Raw genomic sequence first — 17,411 nt, 5'->3', positions numbered from 1 at the left:
TGATGAACTTGACAAAGAGATACAGTCATGTAACCACCATCGCGATCATGATACAGAACATTTCTATCACCCCCAAGAGTCCCCATATGCCTCTATGCAATCAATCCCCTCTCCAACCCGGCTCCCTGATACCCCTGCTTTCTGTCATAGTTTTGCTTTGTGCAGAATTTAAATCTAAATGAATTGTGTAGAATTCATTTAAATGAATTCTATAGTATGTATTTGTTTGTGTCTGACTTCTTTCACTTAGTATAATTCTTTTCAGATCATCAATATTCTTGCATATTTCAGCAGCTCTGCCTTTTTATTGTTGAGTGGTATTCTATCATATACACATACAACGATTTCTTTATCTGTTCATGAGATGATAGATATTTGGGTCATTTCTAGCTCTGAATAAAGTACATGCTTTTGTGTGGACTTATTTTTTCATTTCTCGTGGGTGATTACCTAGGATTGAGATTGTTGCTTCATTAAGTGCATATTTAATTTGATAAGAAACTGTCAAACTTTCCCAAAGTGGGTGTATCGTTTTGCATTGCCAGCAGCAATGTATGAGAGTTTCAGTTGTTCTACATCCTCGGTATTGTCGGTATTGTCAGTCTCTCATTTTAGCCTTTCTAGTGGGCATGTAGTGGTATCTCAATGTGTACCCCCTGCCCGAGTTTTATTGAGATATGATTGACGTGTAGTATTGTATTAGTTTAAGATGTATAACATAATGATTTGATATATGTATATATAATGTGAAATAATCATCACAATAAGTTTAGTTAAAATCCATCATTTCACATAGTTACTATTTTTTTCTGGTGATGAGAAGTTTTAAGATCTACTCTTAGCAACTTTTGAAGGTATAATAACAGTATTACTAAAACAGTATTACTAACTATAGTCACCATGCTGTACATTACATTCCCAGAACTATATATCTTATAACTGGAAATTTGTACCTTTTGACCACATATAAAGAGGTCAATTTCACTCTGAAAGGTTTTGTCAATCTTTCAAGTTTCCAAAATATTTAGAACTCAGAAATACTGCTCTTCATATGAGATCACAAGTAACAGAAGACACTCGTACACTCAGGCCCACAGTGAAAAAACTAATAGTAAAACAAGTTGAAGTAACTAAACAATAAGATTTGAAAATCAGTTATTGAATATAGAACTGGAAGACTGTACTTCAGGAAAATGGAAAATGGGATGGCTGCAATTCCATGATAAGACCAGGCCCAACAGAAACTGTAATAACAACAGAGCTTAGCTATGAGAATTTTCCACAATGACAGAACTTTAAAAACATGCTTTTATATTAACTAAAGATATTCACAGTTGAAACTGCCAAAACTTGCTTAATACCATATCTCCCTTCTCAATATTTAAAACCCACAGGATACTCGGACCTCAGTGAACATTTGATGGTTGGAGCATAACTGAAACAGTCAGTTCAAAGGTTCTCCCCACATACTTTGATTTTAAGACAAAATAATCTGTAAACTCGGGACAATGTTGCTTTCTCTAGAAAAACCTGACTAACATTGATCTTTGTCAGTGTACACTTGGTTCTTTACTTAACTCTTACCAGTGGTCAGAAAAGGTAACATACTTGAATTTATCCAGTGTCAAACTATACAATCTAACACTCAATGTTTCCCAGACACTAGGCATATTAGATGTTAGCAATATAGTCTTTTATTTTGTCACATCTTAAAGAACTTTACATTTTCAGGTACATGTCGAAGATGCTCCCAGGTACTTCCTTCTTCTTGGAAAGTAAGCAAGAAAATAAAACTTTCTCTAAGGAGCAACTTGATTCTTTTCAAAAACTGAAGATTTTGGAAGCTGGTGGCAATAGTTTCGTTTGCTCCTGTGACTTCCTGTCTTTCACACAGGGGCAGCAGGCCCTGGCCCAGGTCCTGATCGACTGGCCAGAAGAATACGTGTGTGACTCTCCATCCTCCGTGCGGGGCCAGCGGGTTCGGGACACCCGGCTCTCGCCTTCTGAATGCCACAGGGCAGCTGTGGTGTCTGCCGTGTGCTGTGCCCTTTTCCTGTCGCTCCTGCTCGTGGGAGTTCTGTGCCACCGTTTCCACGGACTGTGGTACATGAAGATGATGTGGGCCTGGCTCCAGGCCAAGAGGAAGCCCAGGAAGGCTCCCCGCAGGGACATCTGCTATGACGCCTTTGTGTCCTACAGTGAACGGGATTCCTACTGGGTGGAGAACCCACCAGGAGCTGGAGCACTTCAGACCTCCCTTTAAGTTGTGTCTTCACAAGTGGGACTTCATTCCTGGCAAGTGGATTATCGACAATATCATTGACTCCATTGAAAAGAGCCACAAAACCATCTTTGTGCTTTCTGAGAACTTTGTGAAGAGTGAGTGGTGCAAGTACGAGCTGGACTTCTCCCATTTTCGTCTCTTTGATGAGAACGACGATGCTGCCATTCTCATTCTGCTGGAGCCCATTGAGAAAAAGGCCATCCCCAGCAGGAAGGGTTTCAGTTGAAGAATGATTCTAGTTTTTAAAAGAAAAATATCTATAAAATGAAATATTCTCAGGTTTCAAAATTCAGCTCTATGTTGATTCAGAGTTTTACTATTATGATTTTGCATAGGCACTAATAAATAGTATTCTTCAAAAGTTACAGATGTTATTGAAATCTCTTCAAAGTAGAAAAATTTTGAAGAATGAGCATTTGCGTACAACAATCTGTGTATTAGTGCAAGGATTACAGCAGATTTTCATTAAGTGATTTTTGACTGATATATTTATTATTTTCTCTGTTACAAAATATTTTATGTGAACAAGACAGTGTTTTTTGATAACTTCATTTTAGAATTTCAGTCAGATTCTCAAAAAATAGATACCATGAGAGTTACTTTTTACCAAATTATCTTTTCATATTGTGTTCATTTTCTAACTTTTTTTTTTATAAAATAAGCTGTGTAGGCAGTTAGAGGAGGTCTTATACTGAAAAGAAGCTAAGGCGTTTTGGAGTCTAACCTGGGATTTGCCACTTGGCTCTGAGCCATATGACTTGAGGCAAGTTCTTTAATCACTTGAACTGAATGCGTAATAATATCAGAACTATTTATTTCACATGTTATTATAAGACTCAGGTGAAAAGATTTATGTGAAAGTGCTTCGAAAACGTGAAGAACTGAACACGTATAAGGATGTGCCTTAGTAGAAGGTGCTAATAGCTTTGCTGAGAGTGTAGAGAAAGATACACTGCATGTAGATGACACTGGTAGTAAGTTGCGGGTAAATACATAATTTCTACTTAACTTTGTCAGAATATTCTAATCAAATTTGGGATTACAAAGCAATAACATCAGTCAATCTAGGCAGCTCAACTAGAAAAGACATATAGAGAAAGAACAGAGGTTTTCAGTTTCAGGGCAAAAAATTGGAAAGAAGTTTTCTGAAGGACACACGAGAAATCATGAGGAAGAGAGGGGGAGATTTTGAAGTAATAAGAAGAAAGTGTTTCAGACAGCTGGAGAGCCTGGATGGTCAGGGATGCAGAGAAATGTCCCCACGGTAATCAGTAAACTGTATAGAAAAACAGACTCCATCCCCTCAAGTTCATATTCATGCCTATAGATTAAGTTTGCCTAAGGCTGGAGCCTTTGATGAAGACTAGGCATGTGGAATAGGGTAACACAAAGAACCCTGGGTTTAGGGTAAAATTCTGGTTTCAAATCTCAATTCTGGCACTTAGAATTTGCATGGCATTTCCTCCTGTGTCAAAGAGGAACTAGAATGCTTCTTCAGCCTCCAATCTCAATTTGGGAAGGTCAAATGTAATTATGAAAATAAAATATAGTTTATGAATATTAAGGCAGCTTAATTTTGAAAAGGTAGCTAGTTTCCCTTACAAACATGTCTCACTAGTTTCTGTGGCAATGAAGAAAGCCAATCTAAGACTTCGTTTTGGGAATTACCCATTTTGAGAAACAGGGATGGAAACGCGCAAGGGAAGGACTTATGTTCAAAATCTTAGACATAAGGGGGAGCCCACATCTTTTCACGGTAAGAGCAGGGATGGGAGGTGGGTGCTAGGGAAAGTCAGCGCACCACCAGGGGACCGCCACAAGATTGAAATTTTTAAAAAATCTGGGCTGTCCTTATCTGCTCTTCAGGCAAAATCTTGCTGCGTTGGTTTGGATAGTGACTGGTGAGTTATTTTAATGCAGGAGAGAATAGACTTGCGGGTGGAAGTGGACCCTGGAGATATACTGACCGGGAAATTGTGTTTAAAAGGTCGTGGTGGGGGTGGGAGGATGAGAGGCATGATTCGTGAGCCTGAATTTGGGCGTCCAAGGACGCAGAAGAATGGAGACGGCGTGTTTCAGGGCAGTAAGAGGCTTTGGGTGCCCGAGGCTTCAAGAAAATAGTGGTTGGGTAATAAGCCTTCTCGTTGGTTTCGAAATCTAACTCTGTGCTGGGGGAATCCCACGCGGAGGCCTTAAGCGTCTCCCCACACCCTGGCCCCAGCGCCCGCCTCCGACCCGGTCCGGGCACCAGGCGGCGGTGGGGTAGCACCTGGGTCACGGTCACCCGACGGAGCCCGCGGAAAGGGAAGCGGCGGCGGGCCCCAGGCCACAGGTGACAGGCGCGCTCCGCGGAACGGGTGGTCCCCGCACCCTGGAGAAGGGGGCGCCGGCCACACGCAGCGTCCCTGCGCACTCTTCCGGGGCGCGGGCAGGTCCGGGCCGGAGGCGGCAGAAGGCGCGGCCTGGCGGCAGCTGCGCGTTCTCCGGATACATCGGGCCGAAAATACGCTCGGCGGGCTTCCTCGTTCCGCAGCCCTTCCCGGACCGGGCGGGCAGGGTCCCAGGGTGGCCGAGGCGCGGACGCGGGCGCCGGGCATCCTCGCTTCCCAGTCGGCGGCAGCCGGGACCCCAGTCGTGCGGCGCGGCCCCGGGGAAGGGGGGAGTCCCCGGCCCCGAGGCCGTCGACGCTCCTGCAGCCCCGTCTGCTAGGCCCCGCACGGGAATGCGGACACCTGCCCCGCCGAGGTGAGAGAAGCGGTACCTCACGGAAAGGGACGGGGGTGCGGCCGAGGTTCGCCCAGCCCTTGGCGTCCCGGTGCCCGCGGGCCTTGGCGGGGCCATCCAGCCTCCGATGGGGCGCCGCGGGGAGCTTCCGCGGGCTCCGCGCTGCGGCCGGCCGCGTTCCGGGAGGCGGGGTGGCCAGTGGCTCCAGTTCCCGAAGGGCAGCCCTCTCGCCGGCGGCTCAGGGCGCCCCGGTCGCCCCTGCCCCCTTCACTCGGAGCGGCGGTGACGAGGTTCAGGTAGAGGCTTTCAAGGTTGCATAGGTGCGTCCTGCTGGCGGTGCGTCTGCGCTCACTGCTTACCGCTGGGACCCAACTTCCAAAGGTGGGATTTCGGCCACCAGGGCTCAGCAATGGGACAGGGTCAGGACTCGGATCTGCCTAGGACTCTCGCTCCCCAACCCCGAGCCTGGTCTCTGCTCCGGGGGGGCTTCACGCCATTAAAACTTCGTCAACGTCTATAAATGACAACTTGTGTATGGAACTTGGATGTCAGCCAGGATAGTGTTTTTCCTGTTTGAAAAAAGAAAAAAAAAAAAAAGGGCGGGGAGAGAGAGAGAAATTGTTCAGGGTGTAAACAATTCAGCCGGGTGAGATGCTTGTAATCTTGCAGAAGGTCTTGTCTGCACTGTTACTAACTCAGATCTTTACCAAAAAGCAACTGGGAGATAGGATGGCTGACTTGAAAGTAGACACCAAAAAAAAAAAAAAGAAAAGAAAAGAAAAGAAAAAGGCAAATATCCTGACTTGATTACTTGAAAATGACTTATTCGCCAATATTTTAAGTTTCTTCTTCTTCCTGTTCTAAGCAGAGAACCTTTGTGTCTTCTTTAAACTTTTTATAATGTATCAATTTTATGAAAATGACCTGAAGTTGACAACATGTTTTGGAAGTTTCTAAGCCATCAGTTATTTTTTTTCATTGCTTTACTTAAGAATTTGGCTTGGTTGGTTAAATATCTTGTTTTGATTTCAGTGATTGAACATAATTTATTGTATGTGGCACCTTGGGTGTGACCTCATAAAGATATTTTAGTAAATCTAAGTTGTACTTACTCCTCCCAAATAGGTTTGCTTGTCAAAAAAAATTTTTTTTTTATCTCCACAGTGTCATTTAAAATTTATATTACTTTTTCCTCATGCAGGAAACCCATGTCTGAGTTTCTGAGTGCTGTCTTTCTTATCTATCGTTACACTAAAAAAATCCACTTGTTGCTTCTTGTTGCCTACTCTTACCTGGTTGATTTTCCATGTGTTGAAGAACATATGTTTTGGGGTACTTCTTTCAATGAAGGTCTACAAATGTCTGAAAATGTCTTATCTTTACTCTTGGATGATTATTTAACTGGGTAGAGATGTCTAGACTAACAGGTATGTTTTCTCAGCCCTTTGAGGCTGTTATTCCATTGTTTGGGGGCTAGATGAGGAATTTCTATTCTTTGGGATTCAATATGCATTTATAATTTGTAAATTTATGTTTTTCTTCAGTTCTGAAAAATTCTTAGTTATTATATCTTTCAATATTTGGATCCACACGAGCATATGTGGCAGGCCTGGGTTTTGATTTCTTATGCGAGATTTCTAGGAGGCTAGCTTCTAGCCAGGTGGAGACCCTGGGTCAGAGGGCAGAGATTTTTGAGGCCCCTGTTCACATATGGCGTAGCCTTTTCTCTGTGCTTGGCTTTATGGAGAGCCCACTGTCACTTCTCTACCATGCGCTGGGCCATGAGTCCTTCTCTAGTCTGGCTTCACCCAGGCATCTCAGCCCTCGCCCTAAAGTGGGCGTCTGTTCCTGGTTTCACTCTGGGCCACAGGGCTTCAACTTCCTCTCAGCTAAGTCGCCTCTAACACCAGGCTTACTCCTCAGACTTCCATCCTATCCCGAGTCTTGGACTAATAATTCCTCACCACTCTGGCAACTTTCTGAATTCTTTAAGCAGGTGATTTTTGTACTTTGTGCAGATCCACAGCCTTTATTAGATCTGACTCCACTCCATCTAACTTGAGCCATCGCCCTTCCCTTTCTCAGTGTCTTACACTGAGGACTTCTCTGCCCCCTCCTGTAGTGTATTGGGGAAATGGGAGGAGAGACAAGTAATTCTGACCTAAAGTGTCAAGCTGTTAACTGTAGTTTTAGCATCATCAATAATTATTATTTGTTGAAAACCTACCGTGTAATAGGTATCATATAATATGTATATGAAATAGCCCAAGATCTCTGCTCTTATAAATTTTACGTTTTAAAGAGAAAAAGCCAGGAAAAATAAAAAATGAACATATTTGACCTTAAATCTTAGCCAAAAATTGGTATAGATTTCTTAAGATTTGTGCAATATGTTACGAAGTGGAAAAAATCAGGTAGATTTTGGTCCTCCAGTACAATTATACTAAGAGGATTTTTTTTCCAACAACCGTTTAAGCAGAAAGACAATGGGATAGACATAGTGCCAAATAGTAATAGCCATTTCATCTTAACCCTGTCAGTTTTAGAGGTGGGGACAACGCTAGATCTGCGGCCTCTATGGGTTAGTTTCTGTTGTCTTCTGTTTCTGCTTTTCTCATGCTTATCACCTTGCTTTCGTTAGTGCCCAGTTGTTTTTCATTTTTTACTGGACATTCTATTTGAAAAATTGTTTCCAGAAAGAAATCTAAGGGCTAGGATGATGTTTTCTTCTTCTGGAGAAAATTTTCCTTTGCTTCTGTAGGTACCCATGAGCACTAGCGTTCCAGAAATAATCTTAGTCCGTATTCAGAGATCAAGGCTGCCCGAGCCATCCAGATAAGTCAAAGCTGTGATGCAACCTGTGAGGACTTGTTTTCCTCTAGTTCGGCCTTATCTATCCCATCTGTGACTGCCCCAGACCTTAACATTTAACTCCCTGCTTTCTAAGGCTGTCAAAAGTGCTCTGCAGCTGTCAGACTGTGCTTACTGTGTTCAACGCAATGAAAGACAAAACTGAAAAATCTGTCAGAGAATTTAAAACTATAAAAATGACATAGCAGAAGTGGAAAGGAACCAAATAGAAATGATATAGATGAAAACTGTAATAATCAAAAAATTTAAAAGCAGTGGATGGATTTAACAGTAAATTAAACATAGCTGAAGAAAGGAAAATAAACTAGAAAATAGATCAGAAGAAAATACATAGAATGAAACTTGAAGAGACAAAAAGTATGGAAAGAACAGAAGAGAAAGAGACATGGACAATACAGCTAAACTAGTGTTTAGATGAAAATGCATGACCTGAAATGGATATATTAGAAATGAAGAATGGCTGAAAATTAATGAGGAAGCATCTATCTCAGGAAATTAGAATGAGAACCGTAAAATAAATCTAGAGAAAGCAGAAGGAAGTAAATAGTAATATGAGTAGAAATTAATGAAATAGAAAATAAATAGAGGCTTTATAGAGTGAGAAGTTGGTTATTCAAAAATGCTGATAGGACTTCCCCGGTGGTGCAGTGGTTGAGAATCTGGCTGCCAATGCAGGGGACACAGGTTTGATCCCTGGTCCAGGAAGATAACCTCCCACATGCCATGGAGCAACTAAGCCTGTGCGCTGCAACTGCTGAAGCCCGTGTGCCGCAACTACTGAAGGCCGTTCGCCACAACTACTGAAGCTCGCATGCCTAGAGCCCGTGCTCCACAACAAGAGAAGCCACTGCAATGAGAAGCCCGTGCACCTCAATGAAGAGTAGCCCCTGCTCGCTGCAACTAGAGAAAGCTCGCGCGTAGCAACAAGGACCCAATACAGCCAAAAATAAATGGATAAAATAAATAAAATTTTAAAAATGCTAATAAAAACGATAAACCTCTGGCAAGACAATTGAGAAAGAAAGCAGGCACAAATACCATCTAAGGAATAGAATAGAGGTCCTGCAGACATTAAAACAATAAGGGGATGAAAGCAACTATGTCAGTAAATTTGAAAATTTGGAAGAAAATGATAACTTCTTTGAAAAACACAACTGACAAAAGAATAAAAAGAAAATCTGAATCATTCTGTAGCTGTTAAATTAATGTATTTAACAAAAACAAACAACAACAAAAACTGTATGAGGACATTAGGAGAAAGAAATTTGTAGGGCAATTTTACTTCTGAATATAGATTCAAAAATTCTAAACAAAATATTATAAATAAAATCCAGCAATATATAAAAAGGATAATATATCCAGACGAATGTGGGTTTATTCTAAAAATGCAAGGTTGCTTTAACACATTTATCCATTGTAGTCACCGATATTTATTAACAAAGTGAAGGAGGAAATGTTCTTATCTCAATAAGGAAGAAAAAAAGTTTTGATAAAATTCAACATTCATTAATCAAGACAATGAAGTAAAGGTATAAGGATTGGAAAAAGTAAATAAAACCATCATTATACCTGGATGATATGATTGTGTATGTAGAAAATTAAAAGGAATCTACAAACTGTGAAATTGCTGAATTAGTTTTGCAAGGTTGCTCAATGCATGGTAGATATGTAAAACTTAATTGAATTTCTCTCTCTGTATATATAGGTATATGCCACATATAAGTAAGTAATACTATTTTCCAAACCTCAAAAGTATCAGATGTCTAGAAATAAACCTCACAAAATATGCTCAAGACCTCTGTGTAGAAAATCATAAGACATTATTGTGGTAATGAAGAGCCAAATAAATGGAAAGATATATCATGCTCATGGATTGAAAGATTCAATATTGTAGTGATGTCAATAATTCCAAAATATCTATAGAGTCATGGCATTGCCAACTAAAATCAATGGGTTTGGGCTTCCCTGGTGGCTCAGTGGTTAAGAATCTGCCTGCCAATGCAGGGAACACGGGTTCAAGCCCTGGTCCGGGAAGATCCCACATGCCGCGGAACAACTAAGCCCGTGAACCATAATTACTGAGCCCGAGTGTCACAACTACTGAAGCTTGCGCACCTAGAGCCTGTGCTCCACAACAAGAGAAGCCACTGCAATGAGAAGCCTGCGCACTGCAGTGAAAAGTAGCCCCTGCTCACCACAACTAGAGAAAGCCCACGTGCAGCAACGAAGACCCAACACAGCCAAAAATAAAATAAATAAATTTATTTTAGAAAAATCAGTGGGTTTTGTTTTTGAAACTGATAAGCTGATTCTGTAATTTATAAGAATATGCAAAGCACCAAGACTAAGACTCACTTAAAGAAGAACAGGGAGGAAGGCCTTGCTCTCCTGGATATGAAGATATGTCATATATTTAATATAGTGTGTTACCAGTACAAGGATAGACAAATAGACATTGGATCAGATTAGAGAGCCCTGAAACAGACTGACCCTTAGATGGACACGTGAGTACTGGCAAAGGTAATACTGTTGATTGTTTCCCCAAAATGATCTTTTGAAAAATGTGCTGAGTCAAACACTGCTTCCTGCACTTAGTTCACTGCAGATGAGTAGGTTCTGATGGTCTGATTGTCCCTCCGCCCAACAAACCACCTTGCTCTGCCTGGGGTTCTCAGCACCCCTTCCACCTGCTAGTGCCAAGTGCAAGACAGGTTGACAAGCATGGGACCTTTTTCTTTCGGTTAAAGAGCATGCTCCTCCTGGAGCTGTATTCAGTGAAAGTTGTTCAAGGAGAGCTGTGGTTTGGCACTGTGAGATCTCTAACTCATGGGGGCATCAGGACAGGCAAGGGGCATGCTCCAATATAAGATCTGAAGTATGCAAATACGAGGTTGTAAATGCATATGGTTAAGCCTAGCCCTTAAACTGCTTGCTTTTTCATCCTCCATCATTCATTTACTTTCATCTTTCAACCCACGTTTGGTCCTGCTGCATATTCCTAGATGGTACTGTGCCTTTAAGTCATTGTTCAGTGGCGGTCTGTTGCTGGATGTGTCAGGGAATTCATTTTTTATCCTTATTCATACATTCCATTTCCCTGTCAGTTATGTCTTGGTGTGTGTGTGTGTGTGTGTACGCACGTGCTACATCTTACAAAACGTTTCTCAAGAACTGGAATTAAGCTATGGTGTCAAACACAATCACTCATTTGAACCTCTTTTCTTTGTAGGTGAGATCACTGGACAATGCCACCTGCTTTGTGGACAGTGTGGGTCTTGGGGTCTGTAATCAGCCTCCCCAAGGAGGGAGCCTCTGATCAGGCTTCTTCTCTGTCTTGTGACCCCACTGGTGTCTGCGATGGCCGCTCCAGATCTTTAAACTCCATCCCCTCAGGGCTCACGGCAGCTGTGAAAAGCCTTGACCTGTCCAGCAACGAGATCACCTATGTCAGCAACAGCGACCTGCGGAGGTGTGTGAACCTCAGGACTCTGAGGCTGGGGGCCAATGAAATTCACATGGTGGAGGAAGATTCTTTTTTTTCGCTGAGGAGTCTTGAATATTTGGACTTATCCTATAATCGTTTATCTTACCTCTCATCCTCCTGGTTCAGATCCCTTTCTGCCTTGAAATTCTTAAACTTACTGGGAAATTTATACAAAACACTCGGGGAAAGATCTCTTTTTTCTCATCTCCCAAATCTGCGAATCCTGAAAGTAGGAAATAGTAACAGCTTCACTGAGATTCAGGAAAAGGATTTCGCTGGGCTAACTCTTCTTGAGAAACTTGAGATTAATGCTCCAAATCTGCAGACATATGCGCCGAAGAGTTTAAAGTCGATCCGGAACGTCAGCCATCTGATTCTTCATCTGAAGCAGCCTGTTTTACTGTTGGAGATTTTTGTAGATATTTTAAGTTCCTTAGAACATTTAGAACTGAGAGATACTAATTTGAACACTTTTCATTTTTCAAAAGTATCCATCAGTGAAACGAATACATCGATTAAAAAGTTTACATTTAGAAATGTGCAAATCACTGACGAAAGTTTTACTGAAGTTGTGAAACTGTTTAATTATGCTTCTGGAGGCTTAGAAGTAGAGTTTGATGACTGTACCCATGATGGAGTTGGTGATTTTAGGACATTGACTCTGGAGACAATGAAACGCCTACGTGACGTGGAGACATTAACAATACGGAAGTTGCATATCCCACAGTTTTTCTTATTTCGTGATCTGAGTAATATATATTCACTCACAGGAAAAGTTAAAAGAATCACAATAGAAAACAGTAAGGTTTTTCTGGTTCCCTGTTTACTTTCACAACATTTAAAATCATTAGAATATTTGGATCTCAGTGAAAACTTAATGTCTGAAGAAACCTTGAAAAACTCAGCCTGTGAGCATGCCTGGCCCTTCCTAAAAACCTTAGTTTTAAGGCAGAATCGTTTGAAATCATTAGAAAAAACTGGAGAAATTTTGCTTACTCTGAAAAACCTGACTAACCTTGATATCAGTAAGAATAATTTTCATTCAATGCCTGAAACTTGTCAGTGGCCAGGAAAAATGAAATATTTGAACTTATCCAGCACAAGAATACAAAGTTTAACCCGTTGCATTCCCCAGACACTGGAAATTTTAGATATTAGCAATAACAATCTCGATTCATTTTCTTTGATTTTGCCAAAACTCAAAGAACTTTATATTTCCAGAAATAAGTTGAAGACTCTACCAGATGCCTCCTTTTTACCTGTGTTATTAGTTATGAGAATCAGCAGAAATATAATAACTACTTTCTCTAAGGAGCAACTTGATTCTTTTCAAAAACTGAAGACTTTGGAAGCTGGTGGCAACAGTTTCGTTTGCTCCTGTGACTTCCTGTCTTTCACACAGGGGCAGCAGGCCCTGGCCCAGGTCCTGATCGACTGGCCAGAAGAATACGTGTGTGACTCTCCATCCTCCGTGCGGGGCCAGCGGGTTCGGGACACCCGGCTCTCGCCTTCTGAATGCCACAGGGCAGCTGTGGTGTCTGCCGTGTGCTGTGCCCTTTTCCTGTCGTTCCTGCTCGTGGGAGTTCTGTGCCACCGTTTCCACGGACTGTGGTACATGAAGATGATGTGGGCCTGGCTCCAGGCCAAGAGGAAGCCCAGGAAGGCTCCCCGCAGGGACATCTGCTATGACGCCTTTGTGTCCTACAGTGAACGGGATTCCTACTGGGTGGAGAACCTCATGGTCCAGGAGCTGGAGCACTTCAGACCTCCCTTTAAGTTGTGTCTTCACAAGCGGGACTTCATTCCTGGCAAGTGGATTATCGACAATATCATTGACTCCATTGAAAAGAGCCACAAAACCATCTTTGTGCTTTCTGAGAACTTTGTGAAGAGTGAGTGGTGCAAGTACGAGCTGGACTTCTCCCATTTTCGTCTCTTTGATGAGAACGACGATGCTGCCATTCTCATTCTGCTGGAGCCCATTGAGAAAAAGGCCATCCCCCAGCGTTTTTGTAAGCTGCGGAAGATCATGAACACCAAGACCTACTTGGAGTGGCCCGCTGATGAGACGCAGCAGGAAGGGTTTTGGGTAAATTTGAGAGCTGCAATAAAGTCCTAGGATCCTTCATTAAGGGTCAGTCTTGGTCTGGTGGTGGTCTTTCTATCACTAGTTATAACTAAGTCCATTCTGACCCAATTATATGTAAACTATATGAATGAGGACTTGCTTACTGAAACAACTAAAACTGTTCAAAAGCTGCTACCAGATTGGAAAAACATAGTTCTGGGCTTTTCTTTATCCTATGAGATAATCATGATCTCACTGCATTATTGATATCTGAATTATCTGTACCAATTGACTTAGTTCATTAGGAAACAGCAGAAATGAGCAGAAGATTTCAAATGACTGTGTCCGTCAGCTTTCTGCCAGGAGACTCACGCACGTCTGTAGAGGTCGTTCTCCATCCCCGCACCTGTCCCTTCTGTGCCTGACTGCTCTCAAGAGCAGCAAGGCAAAATGTTATTGCTGTTCTTAGAAAAAAAGTGCTGTGTGTCCTCATTAAGCTTCACAGGATACAAAAAACCCTAGAAGGTATATTTTCATATGAACTGGATCTGTCTTTCTCGCTATTTGATAAGTTTCTCCAGCCATAATTACTTGAGAGAGGGTATATAACCCAAGATGCAGTAAATTATGTATTTCTATGAAAATGAAACGAATGAAATATATACTCAGTTTTGAAGGATTTGAAAGAATCCCCCTATATCCCTGACTCAGATCTTCAGCCTTTAACTACGTGTGAAGTTCTAATTAGTGTCTGGTTACTCTGCTTTCAGCCCCATCTTCTAGTCGGCTTCCCTTGCATCATGTTGCTTTTTCCTTCTTTGAAAAGTCTTGTTTCTGATTTTTTCTCTTTTGAAACATTATGAATGTACGTATGAGCTAAATAGATTTTTAAGCAAGTATAGACCTAGAGGTTCTTCACAATGACTCAGAAATATTTGATACACAATAATTTAAAAGATAGATACTACTTCCATATGTTAATTTTTAGAATCTAGATAATAAGACATTAAGTGAATACATTAAATTTAAAAGTGAGGAGCTATTTATGGACTTCATCCAACTCACTCCTTAAGCTGGGAACCACATGTGAAAGGAAGTGACCTTGCTCAGTCCTCAGCCAGAACTGGGTCTGTGTGGTTAGTTGGGGTCTGGAATCAGAAGGACCTGGGTTAGTATGCATGTATCTTTGGGCAACTCAATCTGATCCCAAATATTTTCCTGTCCTTAAGATAGGGATAATAATAAATACATCGTAGGGTCTGATGTAGATGTCAAGGTGCAGTAATATCAGTAAAGCACTGGCATGTGCCCCTGGATGAGGACCAACCCTATGAGAATGGGTACCATGGGGTACTCGCACAGGGTGACAGGTGCCTGTGGTAGGTGTTAGCTATTATTATTATTTTCCAAGAAGGAAGTCGTCTTATATATTATGGTTTGTAAATGAATGTTTTTGTGTTATGAGTACTAGCAGGGATCTAGGGTATATTTTCTGTCGTTTGCAGAAAGTTATCCCAAAGAAATAAGTTCATTAAGTGCAGGACAGGCTTTAGTCCTTGGGAAACCCAAACAGTGGGTTCTTCTATCTCACACAAACTCCTGGGAGAGTGTAATGGAGTACCCAGCCTAAGAAAAAAATAGACAAGTTCAGGAGAAGGAGACTTGAGATGCCACAGAAACCAAACACAAAATGGACTTTTTGCTTTAGTCCTCTATTTCCTTCCCACATTAAGCACAATGTTAATTGTCATGAGAACCAGACAAATTTAACGTGGACTTGACCTGTAGATTTAATTTCAATAATTTAAACAGCAATAGAAAAGCTTCATAGTTAATTGATAGATTTAAAATAATATTTTAAAAATAATCTATTTTTCTCATTGCAAATGTTAAACTGTAGAAAATTTGGACAAGAAACAAAAGCATATAAAATAAATTAAGAATCAGCTCTTATCCCTTTACCTTGAGATAACCACTGGTAACTGAGTAGTATATACATATTACTTCACAAAACTGAGACTAGATTTAATTAATTTATTTATTTAAAATTAATTTATTTTTTGGCTGCGTTGGGTCTTCATTGCTGTGCACGGGCTTTCTCTAGTTGTGGCAAGCAGGGGCTACTCTTTACTGTGGTGCATGGGCTTCTCATTGCAGTGGCTTCTTTTTGTGGAGCACAGGCTCTAGGCTCATGGGCTTCAGTAGTCGTGTTGCGTGAGCTCAGTAGTTGTGGCTCACGGGCTCTAGAGCACAGGCTCAGTAGTTGTGGCGCATGGGCTTAGTTGCTCCGCGGCATGCGGGATCTTCCCGGACCAGGGCTCGAACCTGTGTCCCCGCATTGGCAAGCGGATTCTTAACCACTGCGCCACCAGGGAAGCCCCTGAGATTAGATTTTAAATGCCTAAACTGTGTAAAGGAAATAGCATCTTTATTTTTTTCTGATATTGTTTAGTAATTATCTAACATTTCTGAACTCTGAGGGTCATTCAGAATTCCATGAAGACACATGCTGGTTTACTTGCCCAGAGTCCTAAAGGGTCTTCACTCTGCTCTCCATAAAAGGCAGATGGCAAATACATCAGAGGTGCATTTAAGGGCTCTGCTACAAAAGACAAACTAATTTTTAGTTGGTGCTTTATACAGTTGTGAGGTCTTTTATTTGTCTGTAGCCTGTAAGTTCAAAAATCTTGATTTATCTCTTTAATCCTTGCACATGCCTGGTACGTAATAAATATTGAATTGTTGAAATGTTTGCTGAGTAGAGAAATAAAGCAGAGTTAAATCTTCTAATAATCTGGATGATGAGCCAGCTGTAATACTGAAGCACTGAGCAGTTTCAAGAAGGAATATTACCAACCAGAAAAATCTTAATGTGAGTTATTGTCATTACAACTACAATGGAATTTTGTATAGCATTAAGTGCGTTGCTGATATTTTTAAAACATTTATTGAAGTATAGTTGATTTACAATGTTGAGTTAATTCCTGCTGTACAGCAAAGTGACTCAGTTATACATATATACATTCTTTTTCATATTCTTTTCCATTATGGTTTATCACAGGATATTGAATATAGTTCCCTGTGCTATACAGTAGGACCTTGTTGTTTATCCATTCTATATATAATAGTTTCCATCTGCTCACCCAAACTTCCAATCCAACCTGACCCCACTCCCCCTCCCCGCTGGTAACCACAAGTCAGTTCTCTATGTCTGCGAGTCTGTTTCTGTTTCATAGATAAGTTCATTTGTGTCATATTTTAGATTCCACATATAAGTGATATCATGTGGTATTTGTCTTTCTGTTTCTGACTGACTTCACTTAGTATGATAACTTCTAGATCCATCCAAGTTGCTGCAATGCGTCGCCAATGTTTCCGACAATAGATTTGTTTCTTTTCTACTTCATACAAGTGTAATGTCTTCACGTATTGCAGAATAGATGTCTGGTGTGATGTAGACAGTGTTGGCTGTTTAACAAATGACCAGTAATTTAAAATGAATTAATTTTGGGGAGTTCAACATATTCTTGGGTTAATTTGTTTGACTGGTCTTCCCAATTCTGTTAATTTTTTCTTTCTTGCTGGATTAATTCATTTGGTCAGCAAATATTTATTGAGTGCCTGTTATGTGCCAGGTACTGCTCCAAGTGCTGGAGAGATAGTAGGGAACAAAACAGATAAAATTCCCAGTCTTCATGGAGGTGAAGACAAACAGTAAACAAATGAGTCTATGATATGATTTCAGGAAATGCTGTGAAGAAAATAAAAGCAGAGTATGGCCATGGATTGACTGTGTGTGTGTGTGTGTGTGTGTGTGTGTGTGAACAGAGTGGCACAGAAGAAGAGAGTGCTTCTCTTCCCTTTAGTGCAGCCCTTGGGTGAGCTGAGTGCATGGGGCAGCCCCAGGAAACCCAGCATAGCTCTGGCCCATTGAGTGGACTGCAACACACTGGTGCTAGAGGCTTCAGAAGTGCTCTCTG

At 41.3% G+C, this 17,411-nt stretch overlaps 1 protein-coding gene and 1 pseudogene across 4 annotated transcripts; both read left to right on the top strand.

Annotated features, from left to right (window-relative positions):
- Positions 1-1,735: 1,735 nt before the first annotated feature.
- LOC307186063 (toll-like receptor 2) lies at positions 1,736-2,510 on the top strand (annotated as a pseudogene). The gene has a single exon. The product of its transcript is annotated as a toll-like receptor 2 (transcript).
- A 1,178-nt stretch (positions 2,511-3,688) lies between these two features.
- On the top strand, positions 3,689-17,205 carry TLR2 (toll like receptor 2). 3 transcript variants are annotated; one of them, XM_079920658.1, is made up of 2 exons: positions 3,689-4,185; positions 11,109-17,205. In XM_079920658.1, the coding sequence occupies exon 2, from the start codon at positions 11,125-11,127 to the stop codon at positions 13,480-13,482; it is 2,358 nt and encodes a 785-aa protein (XP_079776784.1). In that variant the 5' UTR covers positions 3,689-4,185; positions 11,109-11,124; the 3' UTR covers positions 13,483-17,205. The 3 variants fall into 3 exon arrangements, with proteins under 3 accessions (XP_079776784.1, XP_079776783.1, XP_079776782.1); XM_079920657.1 differs by lacking the exon at positions 3,689-4,185 and adding an exon at positions 4,521-4,616; XM_079920656.1 differs by lacking the exon at positions 3,689-4,185 and adding an exon at positions 4,895-5,029.
- Positions 17,206-17,411: the final 206 nt, after the last annotated feature.

Source organism: Stenella coeruleoalba (assembly GCF_951394435.1).
Source record: "Stenella coeruleoalba genome assembly, chromosome: 4".
NCBI lineage: Eukaryota > Metazoa > Chordata > Mammalia > Artiodactyla > Delphinidae > Stenella > Stenella coeruleoalba.
Note: the sequence above shows the minus strand (reverse complement) of the source record. Positions and strands in the feature narration are given on the sequence as shown.